This window comes from Amaranthus tricolor, chromosome 11 (genome assembly GCF_026212465.1).
Source record: "Amaranthus tricolor cultivar Red isolate AtriRed21 chromosome 11, ASM2621246v1, whole genome shotgun sequence".
Classification (NCBI taxonomy): domain Eukaryota; kingdom Viridiplantae; phylum Streptophyta; class Magnoliopsida; order Caryophyllales; family Amaranthaceae; genus Amaranthus; species Amaranthus tricolor.
In genome coordinates this window covers 20,756,738-20,770,795 of record NC_080057.1, presented here as the reverse complement: position 1 = coordinate 20,770,795, position 14,058 = coordinate 20,756,738, and the positions used below count along the sequence as shown (strand labels likewise).

At 33.7% G+C, this 14,058-nt stretch overlaps 1 protein-coding gene across 1 annotated transcript; it reads right to left on the bottom strand.

The window, feature by feature from the left end:
* Nucleotides 1-332: 332 nt before the first annotated feature.
* LOC130826868 (pumilio homolog 23) lies at nt 333-11,793 on the bottom strand. The gene is made up of 11 exons (XM_057692470.1): nt 11,468-11,793; nt 9,963-10,144; nt 7,088-7,451; nt 6,492-6,795; nt 6,005-6,168; nt 5,110-5,253; nt 4,772-4,891; nt 4,376-4,561; nt 2,761-2,909; nt 2,364-2,546; nt 333-895 (listed from the first exon to the last, which is right to left on the bottom strand). Exons 2-11 carry the CDS (start codon nt 10,112-10,114, stop codon nt 520-522), a joined length of 2,142 nt encoding a protein of 713 aa, XP_057548453.1. The 5' UTR covers nt 10,115-10,144; nt 11,468-11,793; the 3' UTR covers nt 333-519.
* Between the last annotated feature and the right edge of the window lie 2,265 nt (nt 11,794-14,058).

Sequence of the window (14,058 nt, the reverse complement as noted above, 5' to 3'; positions counted from 1 at the left end):
AGATTTGCTTGTTTCTTGTTCTGTTGTTTTCTCAGGTTCAAGCCTCCACTTCATGGGTAAAGAAAGAAGATCTGCATAGATATCTTAGTTTTGTAGAATAGTGTTCTTTTGTTTTCTCAATTTTGTTATGAACAGCTTTTAGTTCACTGTAAATGTAGAACTTTTCTATCCAAGGAACAGTTTTTCTTGATATCCTGTTCATGATCATGGCCTGCTTTCTACCGATGTAACATATAGCAGAAAATTATCATCATAATCATCATTTCCGGTATATTCCCCTTTTTAAAATTATCATCATAATCATCATTTCCGGTAAAAATAACAGAAAACAGTAGTACAAAAACAAAATTGCTCATTTCCAAATTTCCGGATTTGTGATTGTCTACAAATTGTAATAATTAAGGCTCTAGCATCGTTTTTGCAACCGTTTAACATATTGTTGTATCGGACAAGAAAAATTTTTACATGGACTATAGGGTAAGGAAATCTTACAGACAAAACTGTAACGCGTCTGCTAGTTTAGGATTTGAGCTTCTTCATAGATGTCTTTGACGAGTCATCTTCCTGATGATGCTTACGCTTTTTCTTGCCAGACGAGGGTTTCTGTTCAACATTATTATCAGTCTGACCTTTTCTAGTTTCTTTGTGTTTTTTATGTTTCTTTGAAGGATCGGGACTAGTGAATGATGCCAAGGCACTGTCAATCTCTTGCCTCATCTTCTTTATTGTATTTGTTTGTTCGGGTACTGCTGCTTTCTTTGAACTATTAATGACAGGAGGATTCTTCTTTTCCGAGAGACCGATATCTTCATCTACAAATTCAGCTAAAAACTCCTTGTATACATTGATTTTAGACTTCTGTCTAGATCTCCATTGTTCAGGTCGTCTTGAGAATCTGAAACAGAAATGATAATAATAATCCAAAGAAATAGAAATATAATTGCAGTGGAAAAGCAGATAATATATGATCAACGCGCCACAATATGATATTATCCCAACGCCAAGTGGCTCCTAGGTGAGATTTGGGGTTCAGATGTATGCAACTTTAACCTCGTAACAACAAAGATAATGTTTCTGAGCTTAATGGCGAACATAATCTGCATGTTCACATAATGAAGACGCGCAAATGATTTAGTATGTCATTTTACTATAGTTCGTTGTAATACAAAACCAAAGAACTATGAATCTTTCACTCCATCGAGATTGAAAGTCGCCCTTTTTGATAATTCCATGTATTTTTTATTTTATATTGAGGGAAGAGCCATATGAGATCAAAATTTCACGGTGCGGTTCTGGAACGGAGATTCTTTGATTTGAATCGAATAACGACCGCAATGGATGTCAGCTCAATCCAAAGGAAATTATGCGTAAGCTTTACAGAATTATTACGAAGCTATGCGACTAGAAATCGATCCCTACGATCGAAGTTATATACTCTATAATATAGGCCTTATCCACACAAGTAATGGAGAACATACGAAAGCTTTAGAATATTGCTCTTTGAACGAAACCCATCTTACCACAGGCTCTTAATAATATGGCAGTGATCTGTCATTACGTGCAGCTATCTCCACTATAGAAAGAAAAGGGAAGACAAAAACAAAATCTGCTAGTAAATACGAAAACAAGGCTCGCTATAAATGCATCGTCGAAAAACATGATTTCTTTGAGCTGTAGCAAAGAAAGAAACTTCATATTATCATATTAATAGAAGTCAAAACATGCCTAGATACTTTTTCCTATGTCTATGGATAAAAAAAGATCTAATTAATAGAGAGGAAGCACCGTAAAGATCAATTAATGAGGTTTTTGCCAATACATTAAGAAAAAAACTGCTTACTTAAGTCTACATAAAATAGAGAAAAGTTAGGAATTAACTTCTGTAATAGAGTCGATCCACTAAGACTAAGGTATTAAGTGGCGGTGTAGGATCAAATCCCAAAGACAGTAAGTCTGTTCTTTATTACTTATGTTTATGAAGTAAATCCTTTTTCAAAGATTCTATAGAACTTTCAATATGAGACACAGAAATTATCTGATGTTAAATTACAATTACCATAATGAACAAAATATGCATAATCCCCATCTCTATATATTTCATTTTAAATGTAAACTCTTGTAGCCAAAGGGTCGAAAACTTAATCAAAATGGCGCTGCAATTGAAAAGTAAGAAGCATCACTTGTCCAATATGAGATGAGAAACTTTGTATGACCTTTCTAGTAGTAAGCAACTGACAAGGCCTCAAATTCAAACTTATATAGCTTCAACATAGTTCAGAATTCTGCTCCTTAATCAAAACTTTTAAAATGTTGTAAGGATAATACTCGAGGCTAAAAAAGAGAAGAGGCAAGTGAGAGATTACCCATCAGCATCAAGATTCCTCAAGAGGAGAGGACCCTGCCTTGTCTTAGAAAGGTCTTTTTGAACACTGAGCAATTCAGAGACTATTATCTCTCGTATTGGAACATCACTCACATTGAAGCACTTTTCGACCGTGAAAGTACCCGATGGATGCATGGCAAGCTCTCCAAAATGCCCCTTCAACCTTCACAAAATTCAAAGAAATATATTATTAATCAAAAATGAAATTATTGCTCAATTAAAGTAATCTTCCTCCCTTGAGTATACTTTGTTACTTGATCATTCTCTGTTTCTCTTAAGTAACAAGAGCATGGGATAGAATAGTACTTAGTTTCAGCAACTTTGGGGAACAAACGAGAAAGATAAATTTTCAACAGAATATTAGACGTAAAATATACTTGCTAATCAACTTCTTCTTCTGCTTATCAGGAGCCTTTGAACCCAGAAAGGCTTCAAAAACACGTGCTCCTGCAGCATCCTTTAATGCTTCTAGGATTTGAACATTTTCCATTGATGTGATGCTTGTGAAGTACGGTTGTATATATTCCTGCAATTTGAAGACGTACCAATATAAGGACTTTATTACACACATACAAAACACAAGTAATGAAGGAAACAGATTGTCTAGCAAAGAATATGGTGAAGAAATGGGGTTAAGAAGGTTATTTTTGGACACAAAACAATTCTAAAAATAACTTTTCGCGGTATTTATATATCACAAATTTCTATAAGAGACAAATCATCTCTAATTCGATCAGCCTATTATCATCTTTTAGTTTAATTAAGGCATAATCCAGCCAAAACTTCATGTATATGAGAGCAAAGGGCATGTGTTCCTTCTAACGTCAAACCTACCCAAATCCTAGTTTACAGTGGAACAGGAGCCAAGCATAAGACTAGTCGAAGAACCCATGACAGCCCAGGAAGCAGAAAGAAAATCACCATATAAGACCCTGGTTCTTAACTGAGTCCGACATGGTTGCTGTTATTCTTGCTCAGGTTGCTGTTATTACGCTGGTTTTGTGACAACAGCCTTAATCTATGGAGTTTAATGTTTGTATAGTGAATCAACAACATCATCGACATTGTGTTACATTAATGTCATTGTTAAATTGTTGATACTGTTAATTATATTGTACTGGGTTCAATTCTCACCTAAATTAACCCTCCCCTTCCCTCAGCCTACCCTATAGTAAAAAAAGATTGTTAAATTGTTTAACGGTAATTTCACCAATAACTTTTACTAACATGTTTTTTCACAGGTTATCATTAAATACAATAGATGATTACTCCCTTTCCTTAAAGTTGTTTCCATTTGTTATTGCTCTAAAAAATCTTTCTATATATATCACAAATTTTTGACATAATTAGCGTTGTTCATCATCATTTTTAATATTTATTAATGCTTATAATCCCCAATCCCCACATGTTTCCTACTGACTTTATTAAACATTTTTTAACAATTGTAGTTCTCATATTTTTTTTCACTATATTTAAATATCTTTATAATGCTTATGTTCCCCATTTTTTCTCCATTAAATTTATTTTTCAATAAAATAATATATCTACCATCTAAAAGATTATATTTTTCTTAATTCCCATAAATTTTCCTTATGGGAACAACTTTAAGGAACAGAGGAAGTATTACATTAATAAAATTATATTTCCCCTAACCTCTCCTCCTGACAAATGCTAACAGTACAACCTTTGACACTTCCCTGTTTTAACTAACACACCCAAAAAAGATAGAAAAAAAACAAAAAGAAATAAAAATTCCTCCAAAAACTCCTCTGAACTGGCCCTCTATACACTGACTTAACGGAAGCAGCACTAGACTACTATTGATCATCTTATATTTTAAGAGACATCGTTTGAGATTCATGATAAAGCCTTAAAAGAGATGCATATAGCATACACTAAGGTGAAGCATTTTCATCTAATATGCACTCTTAAATTTACTCCAAATACACAAATGGTTGCATGAATAAAAAGCAGCAAAAGAAGGTTACATACAATTGGATACTTGAATAATGATTGCAGAATTAGAGAACCCATCACGTGAATTTTACAGCCACTTGTCCAGCTCCAATTGGCCTTATCATTGGAGTAGAAGTAGTTCTCAAGTAATAGAATCCGAGGCACAATGCATTTTGGAGCCTCATTTGTTGCCATTACAGCAGCTGCAAGCGCCTTTGCACACTGACAATAAGACAGAAGAAAATGAAATTAGTTAACATAAAATGAACTGGAACTTGTCTAAAGGATAATCAAGATATACTGCTAAGAAAAAGTTGATATCATAGGTAAAATCAGATCAATTTGTCATTGTCAGCACTTGCTGCAACAGCATTTAATGTACAGCACAACATAAGAAATATGCAAGTTATACAAAACTTTGCAGTTTTGTACCTTATGTTCACAAGCATGAAGCCTCTCACTTGCTGCAATCAAAGAGGCTATAACTCCTGATCTTCCCATTGCCAAAAGATTCTTCATTTTTGATCCAATTTCCTCACATATAATATTTACCTAGAGTATGATTAACAACAATGAAATTAATTAAGGTAATACAACCGAACTAGAATTGTGACAAGATACAGCATATAATTCAGCAAATCAAATACAAAATGACTATCTCAAAACAATATGGGAAAGGTAAAGGATTAACACATGACATGTTTCATGCACAAGTCTTTTATGCAACATTAAGGATCCTCATATAACATGGACAATAGCAAGTGACATACTTGATCTGAGCTTCTTGCATGAGAAATTAAGGCTTGTACAGCAAAGTTGGCAGACTGATGACAAGAAAGATCATACAACGAATCTTTGAATACTTTCATGAAAATCTCATCATACAAAGTGTCTGGAGCCAATTCCAATATGACCTGCAAAGTGTGGCACATCCACTTGTAGTTGTTAGAAAAAAAAAATTTAAAACCGGGAAAAAAGGAAAAGAACCCAGATATAACATGCTCCAGTGGTTCATCTACAGCCTACAATTTAACTGCCTGAAATAATAGAATTATTACACCGTTGACTTAGGAATCCCCAAAACTGATGAAATCTGAGTGTCTTTGAAAATCCTACGCTGTTGGTTTTAACTTAAAGATCACAAGTGTAATCTTGATCATAACAGGCACAAATGCATGATAGCAAAACATATAGCAAGCTTGATTTTCAATACAAAAAATAAGAATTAATACAAGTGACATCATAATAATAAACCGTACAGGAAACCGAATATAAGTTTAGCCCTTTTTCAAGATGCAAAGTACAGGAGTCGGTAAAGATAGCTATGAAGCACCATAGGGATCCTGGCAATAGGGATCCTGGCAATGGGAATCATGCACACCTGAAGTGTCCAAAAAAACAAGAATGAAAAAGGGACAGCTTGGTTACATCAGGGAGTGGTGGGGTGTGCGTCTGTGACTGTGGGTGAGAAGTTAATTAGATCATGCTGTCGTGGTCTGTTGCTTAATAGGAAGGAGCCTTGATTTAAAAAAAAAAACAAATATAATATTTGTTTTTCTAATGAAAATCTGTAGCAAGGCATGCAAACAAGTCAAGTTTTGAAGCAAATTCATTATTCATGAGCAACATCAGATCATTTTCATACAAACAGATAACAGAACCTACCTCCATTAAATGACTGAATGCATTTTCTTTAACCAAATCTCTAATGTTCTGCACCTTTGTTGTCTCTATAAAGCTACTTTCATCTCCACTCTCCACATTGCAACCCATAATAACTGGAATTGTATGGAGGAGCACTTGCTCTTGTCCCGCTAACAACTTCAGAGCTGTCTGCAAGGTACAGAATCCAGAGACTTGATGAGACTAGATAAATTAAAAAGTCAAGAATCGGTAATACACATTTGATAGCCAAGTGAGACGACCAGCCAGTAACTGAAAGCTAAATGAAATTTGTCTGCATTTTTGTATGAAATAAGCGGCTATGTTCAATCTACCTGTCCCTCTTAATCAAATTTCTCAATAAATGATTATCTCAATTATCTTCATATTTGAGACATTGAAATAATGAGAATAAGTGGACAATAAGAATCCTATAAAACCAACAACTTAGCGAGTCTATATATCATGATTAGTATAAGGCTCTTGGAACATGCCTGCAGAACCAAACTGCTATACTGGTCCACTTGTAAGGCTGCTATGTCTTTTGTACTACACTTTAACATTTCAGACACAAGAAACTCCAGTAAATCTGGAAACCCTTGATAGACAATTGACGCCCCATTTTTACGCTCTTTATCTGACATAAGATTCAGTCGTCGAGACAAAACTGTGGATGATTTCGCAGAATGGAACTCTGAATTCAAAGGTACACCTTTGCATAGACACAGCAGGCTCCGAAAAACATGAGATCCATAACAGTTGCACATCACAGCTACAGGTTTACGGACTATTTCCTGATAAGCAAATAATGAATGACACCTGTTAGAACTGTGAAACAGAGGCAAATGCATTCCAAACAAATTTTTAAATACATGTTCGTGAAAATGCTTATAAGGAAATTACTACATACTATAAGCCCTAGGCCATATCTTGTTCAGTACAACCATGTAAACTATAACTCAAAAATTAACAAATTTAAAGAGCATGTCAACAAGAATGGAGAAAGTAAACAATAACAAAATTGAAAAATGTTTTATTTAACATAAGGTTAGCAACAAGAAATAGAAACATATATGACAAAACTACCTGGCATATCAAGGTTAGTGTATCTTTGATTAAATTGTACAAGTCCTGGTCATGGAGATGACTAACTAAAGAATTGAGGGCCGTTTCTGCAACATGAGAACCAGACCTATCCGTTGCAATGCGATCAAAACTCTTTGCACAACTACGGAGAAAACCACAAAGATGGTCTGCATCACAACCCTCCAACAACGTTTGCATCGTGTGGCTAAGAATATAATCTGTCACAAGCTCCACTTCTTTCCCTCTACTTTCTTCCAAGGCATTACTACATATGATAGGGTGCTCGTCTGCACCTATTTCACCACCTTCTAGTAGGTTTGCAATATCAGAAAAGTATTTTGCTATTTCAGGATCCACCTGCTTCCTATGCATATTTAAAAATCATGTTAGCATTTTTCAAAAAAACCAAAGGTGCCTCAATACACCACATCATTTATGTATTTACCACATTATTAAAAAGTGTAATCTTTGAAAAGACTTCACCACATGTCCCTCTCCCCCTCTCCAACATTGACATGGCATCAAATTGTATTCACATCTTACGTGACACATTATATGGCATGAAATTGTATTAGTTATATTTATGTAAAAGAATAAAATAATTGCCTTAATAAGTATCAAACCTTTAACCTCATACTATTTCCCATGATACAATTTCATACTATCTGTAATCAATAAAATTGGCACGCCAATCTCTTAGAGATTATACAGGCACTAGTTTTCCAACGGTTATTAACTAAATGAACAGCGAGCCTGGTAGCTATTTGGTTTGGCCTCAAGTTGAATATGTAATAATCTTAGTTCTGAACAGCGCGAGATGCAAGAGGTCCTTAGAGCAGAGCGTCACTGGGCAAAGGCGCAAGTTTTTGTAGGCAAAGTTATTAGGATTGGGATTCTACATAGAATTGTTCAAAGGGGTAGGATCAAATCGTAGGAATCGTACGATCCTACAAATAAACTCAATTATGCTAAAATAGATAGTACATGGTCTTTATTATTCATTTGAAAATTTAAGTTTGTGAATAGAGTTTTTTCGCCTCTGTATCTAAGAATGAAATGGAAAAACTTTCAACAATCATTTTGAAACTCCAAATCGATACAAAAAACTTCATTTTAAAAAACTTATAATTATAGAGTATTTCAAACATATGCATGTATGCAAAAGAAATTAGTGAAAGATTATATAAGAGAGAAATTAATAGCAATTATGACTAAATATACTAGATCTGATCGTAGGATCATCCAATAATAATCGTAAGATTCTACCAACATTACGATCATATATACAATCTGAATCGCCCACCTATTTTTGAATCGAAGAATCATTAGATCGTAGACTAGAACGCGATTTTAATAACAATTGTTTGTAGATGAGGCGCACTTTTTTCCAAAAATCTTGAAAATCAATTTTAAAACATATAATACTTGAAACAACGTGACATTAATACTAATATAGCAACAAGCTTAACATTCGTTATCATTACCGTAAATGCTACTTTAGCACATAACAACGATAATGAGAATATGAAGAATGCCTAAAGCCATTTTCTTCTTCACTTGTTTTCTGCTCTTTTTTAAATGCAAGCAACAGTTTCTCAAACTTCATATTCGTGTTAATTCGAGTTTTGAACATAATTTCTTCTTCAAACAAGTAAGCTTGAGTTAATTACCCAACCCAATGACGAGGCGCACCGAATGCACAAGGCATAAAATGCATCAAGGTGGACAAGGCTCGAAATGCATCGACACGCACCTGCGCACAACTCTTGTAGCGGGCTTTGCCTTATCTAGCGAAGGCGTTTTAAGTCTAGCGCTCAAGGCACGCTTTTTAAAACTATATAATAGTACTATCTTATACTCTCTTTTTTTCATTCGAGGATAAGGGCAAGAGACTCCCTCTAATCGAGGGGGAGAGAAAATTAATACTTTATGTAGGATATGAGATTCCAATTCGTGTCACAATGGTAAAAGGAAAAGTCTTCAACCACTAGGCCAATTTATGATTCTCAATACTACATATACTCTTGTTGATCATGTAACGCTTATAACGTACATTAAAAAATGTATAGGAGGTAAATTTTTTTACTTTATATAAGCCACAGCATAACAGAATTTGAAGCTTATGTAATATTGAAAAGTGGATTCAACACAAAATGAAAGCAATCCCTCAAACAATCAATTACCAGCAAAACTTGTATTGTGTTGTGCGACAGCGGAAGCAAAGACCGAAAACAACAACGGAAGCAATAAAGATTCAAACAAACAATAAAGAAAATCACACCAAGAAATTTAACGTGGTTCACTATTAAAGTGATAGCTACATCCCCCGGCACCGAGAATAAACTTTTCACTATAAACTGAGAGATTACAAGATGAACATGAGAAACCACAACAATGGCACTCCAAGCTTTTCTCTCTTAGTTTCTCTCACTTTGTGTTTTTTCCGCCCTCTAACCCTAGCACTAATAAAAGGAGATATATATACTAAAACCTAATTAAAAGATACTTGGGCTCTAAGAAACTCAAATAACCGTCAAAAACCACAAGCAAATAAGACGAAATGCATAACCGTCAAAAGCGACGAGTCGTCTCCAAAAAGCCACGACTCGTGGCAAACATTCTGACCCAAAAATGCGACTTCAGAGAAGAAGCTACGACTCGTCGCCTATGTGAGACGACTTGTCGCTCAGCTTCTGACCTCCATCTTCACTCGTTCGACTTCAATTCATTTTCAACCACGATAGACTCAATTCGAGTCACCAATAATCAACATATTGCATGCATAAATCCGTGGCATCAGTCTAGCCTATAACCATAACCAGTTATTATATTATAGCATATAGGAGAACAAAACAGATCAACTAAAAATTATAACCTGATATATGAAGTCTCAGCATCATCTGAATGATCATGCTTCTTTGGGTGTTTATGAGCTTTCATACCCCGGTCATATTCACTTCCATGGGAAGCTTTGGACTGGTAACTCCCATCAAAACCTCCTTGGTTTTTATTCCCCTTTCTTCCCATGCTTCTCCTTCTTCAAGAACCTAAGTACCCCTTTTAAACAGCCACAAACCATAAAAAATAAATTTTTGATCCAATCCAATCCATAGACAAGTAACAAAACTCAAACATATTAAAAATCTTTATTTTATGTCTTTTTAACACTTGTATCCAAAAATTCAGACCCAGTAAAACTAAAACCTTAAAACTATCAAAAAATTTTACAAGCTTTACATACATGATTAAAATTAAACAGTTGGGTTTTATACTTGATCACTAAACTTAGGTTATATATACATATTAGATATCTACATACACATTTTGCTACCATTTGTATTCCATGGAACTTAGTTGGCAAGTATGTTTGCATACAAAACCGAACAGAAAGTACTTCAAACTTAAATGTAAAAATCCACAAAACACTGAACAATAAAGTTTGAGCAAGCGTATATACAATGACAGAAACTTGAAATAGATGATTGGGTAGAGAAGTATACATAAAAAAGTTGTTCATGCATGACACTAATATCAAATGGTGGTTCTAGAAAAAATTCAAGTGATGTCCACAATTCAAATAAAATTACCTTCAAAAACGTTTATTTAAGCTAATTTTGAAAGTGGAGCATAATATATCATTTGACAGTTTAATCCACTAGTAAACTATTAAGCATTCGGACTCATTCAAGGTTCACCATTAATCCACCAATACCTACCTTTTTTACAGTTTAATCAAATCTAAAAATGAAAATTGACACCCTATTGTTTCAAATTGAGGATGCAATTAATTTAACTAACACAATTTTCAATTAAATGTACGAAGTTCAATTGCTTGTTTAATCAACTAAGAATCGCAATACAGAAAATCACCACATTTTCTTAATAGTTCGAGATTAATCACAAAAAAGAACTGAAATGTAAGCCTCAAAGAGGTTTAACAATGAAAAACAAATGACAAATATATGCAAAGATGAACACAAGTGTTTATGAGGAATCTTGGATACCTCCCCCTCAAATGTAGTTTTATATATTCAAATTCAACAATTACAATGTAATAAACCTCCCCTTTATCTTGAGAACAATCTCTCAAGATCACAAAATGCTAGAACAATGATGAACACTCTCAAGTTTCAATCAAAGTAATAGCTCTCTCTCAAAATGTGTTTGTGGTGGTCATTGTTCTATGAATGATACTCCCTTTTGTAGGGGAAGATGAGTATCATTCTTAGAACCTCTCAATCACTCACCATAAAGCACCTTTTAACACCCCAAATAACTATGACAATAAACATTACAATAAACATTAGAGTAATGCACCACATTATTGCATAATCTCTACAATGATAAAAAGAAATCAAGTAAGGGAGGAAGATGGCTTACAAAGGTGGACAAAGAAAATGGAGAAGAGACAAGAGGTGTTTGATATGGTGGTAGGGGCACGCAGAGCACGGTTTTAGGGCGGTAGACCCGCGGCTAAGCAGCTGCTGTTGGGGTCTACTGTGCAGCCGGTGGTGGAGGCGAGGTGCAGCAGCAGTCCAGGGGTGCGTGTGGGGGCTGGTCAGCTTCGGTTGAGCAGCAGCAGTCCAGGGCGGCGCTGAGGGGAGAAGGGAGAAGGAAGAGAGGGTGCCGTGGGTTTTTTTTGCAAGGTGAGGGAAGGGTTATCTCGCGTAAAACCTTAACCCATTCTTTTTATCTTATTTATTAACTGATAAATGGATAGTAACCCCCCCACTTTAATACTTTAACAACTCAATTTATATTTGAAATATTTATATTAACTTGACAAGCTTATCTCAGAAAAAACAATCCAACACTCAATGATGTTAATCTGTTTTATATATGTAGATTTTTAATGACGTAATTATTTAATATTTTAATAACTTTTGGAGATTTTATAATTATATTAAATTATTTTTAAATTAATTTTAATAAATTTCTTCCATATACGAATTTTAATGTTAACATATATTTATATTAAAATATAGTTACTATTTCTAAAAATAAAGAGGTTTGAATCGAAATCATTATGTCTATTAGAATTTATGAGCACACAAAGGTCTATCGCAAGAAGACGAATCTAGATAAATAAATATAGTTACCATGCGGGCCTTGCAAACCCCTATATGGTGGCCTCTTCATTGGATTAGTAGCCAGTGTGTTAGTTTTTCCTTAAGGTAGGACCCAAGAGGGTCAGCTGGAGGGGGTATGAGCTCGTTCTTTGCCTTGGGCGTCGGGCGGCTGATAACGCCCTTGGCCATGTCACTATGCCATGAAGTGGAGTAGAGATCCACTGATATATAGAATGTTACTCATTTGATATAAATTTTATTCATTCATAGAAAGCTTACACATTGATTGAATCTTTACTCATTGATGGAAAATTTATTCAATGATAGAGTAGTTTATGCTAGTGAGAAGTGCGCCTAAGTTAAGCTACCTCAAGAGAGTTATCAGTCCCAAAAATAAACTATGATCACACGTACTCTAAGATAGACAAGCTCTATAGGGTCATGTGTTAGGTAGTTTGTTAATGCCTTGGTTGAGTTGATACTACGCGTGTTTTACAAGAGTTTATGTTTAGAGAAGTGGAGTGTGAAGACCTGCATTCTACCCAAGAACATATGGTTCGGGTCGGAAAGGACGTAATGAGATTAAGAAGTATAGGTGGACGATAAACGGTTACTATTTGTGCTTGTATCTTTTGAAACCATCTTATGTTGTTGTATAACATAATGTTATCTAGTAGTTGGTCTTATTATATTTGATGCTAGTTACTGATGTGTACATGTTTATGTTTATAATTGATTGTTTGATGAATTTCTATGATTGTGATGCTATGACACATTTGTAATACCCCGTAATTTATCGGGTTTAAAAAATAAATAAAATATAATAAAATAAAGTATAACAAAATAAAATAAATAAGTAATATTGAATTATATTATTTTACATGGTTAATTATAAGAAACGAAGTAAGTTTATTTTAACGGTAACGAGTTTTATCGCGTACAATATTATCGCGTGACGTTTCTTTGTTGTTTTTAACAATAATATAATATTACTTAATTAATTAATACAAAAAAAAATTAAACTAAAGGAAAGTGAAGAGTGGCCGGTTGGGTTTTATGGCATGGGAGGAGTAACTCCTCTCATAATCGTGTTTATGGCACAATTATAATGCTTGTTTAAATTATCTATTAATTCTTTAGTCTTCTTGGATTTCATTGCCATTTCAATTGTTTCAAGAGCTCTCAAAATTCAGAAAAATTTCTTCCTTGCTTCCCTTGTTTCGGCACTTCAAAAGAAAAAATAAAATTTTTTGTTGTTGTTCCATCCAATCTTGTGATCTAAGGGTAAGTCTAATTGACTTGTTAAATTTAAGATTTTATATACAATATATTTTATGTATGATGATATCCTATGACTTATAAGAGGATTGAATATTTTTCTTTTATATACGAAAATTTTCTCTAATAATCCTTTAATAAGCTATAATTTGTTAAATGGATTAAAAAAATGAATTTCATGATCAACATTCTTTAACAAAATTTATATTTGTTATAAGAATTAAGTATTTAAAGTTATATTGATATTTTAATAAATTCCTTATGGTCTACTTTTCTCTAACAAAATTTCAATTTGTTAGATGAAATGTAAATGGTATGGATTAAGTAATATAGTCATCCAAAATTTAATAATCCTTTAGCAAAATTTGATTTGTCTGAAAGATTGTGTTATATTTATATATATGTGTCTTGATTTAAAAGGAGTGATTTGGTTTTGTAATTCTCTACAAAATTTAATTTGTTCAGAGAATTAAGTATTTAATTTAGTTATCATAGTTTATGAAATTTCAAGTCTTTTGAAGGATTTTGTGAATTTGACATTGCTAAAATTATTTTGGTCATGAGATTTAAAAGAGAAAGAGGTTGATAATGTATGTATAAAATGATAATAATGATGAATAATAT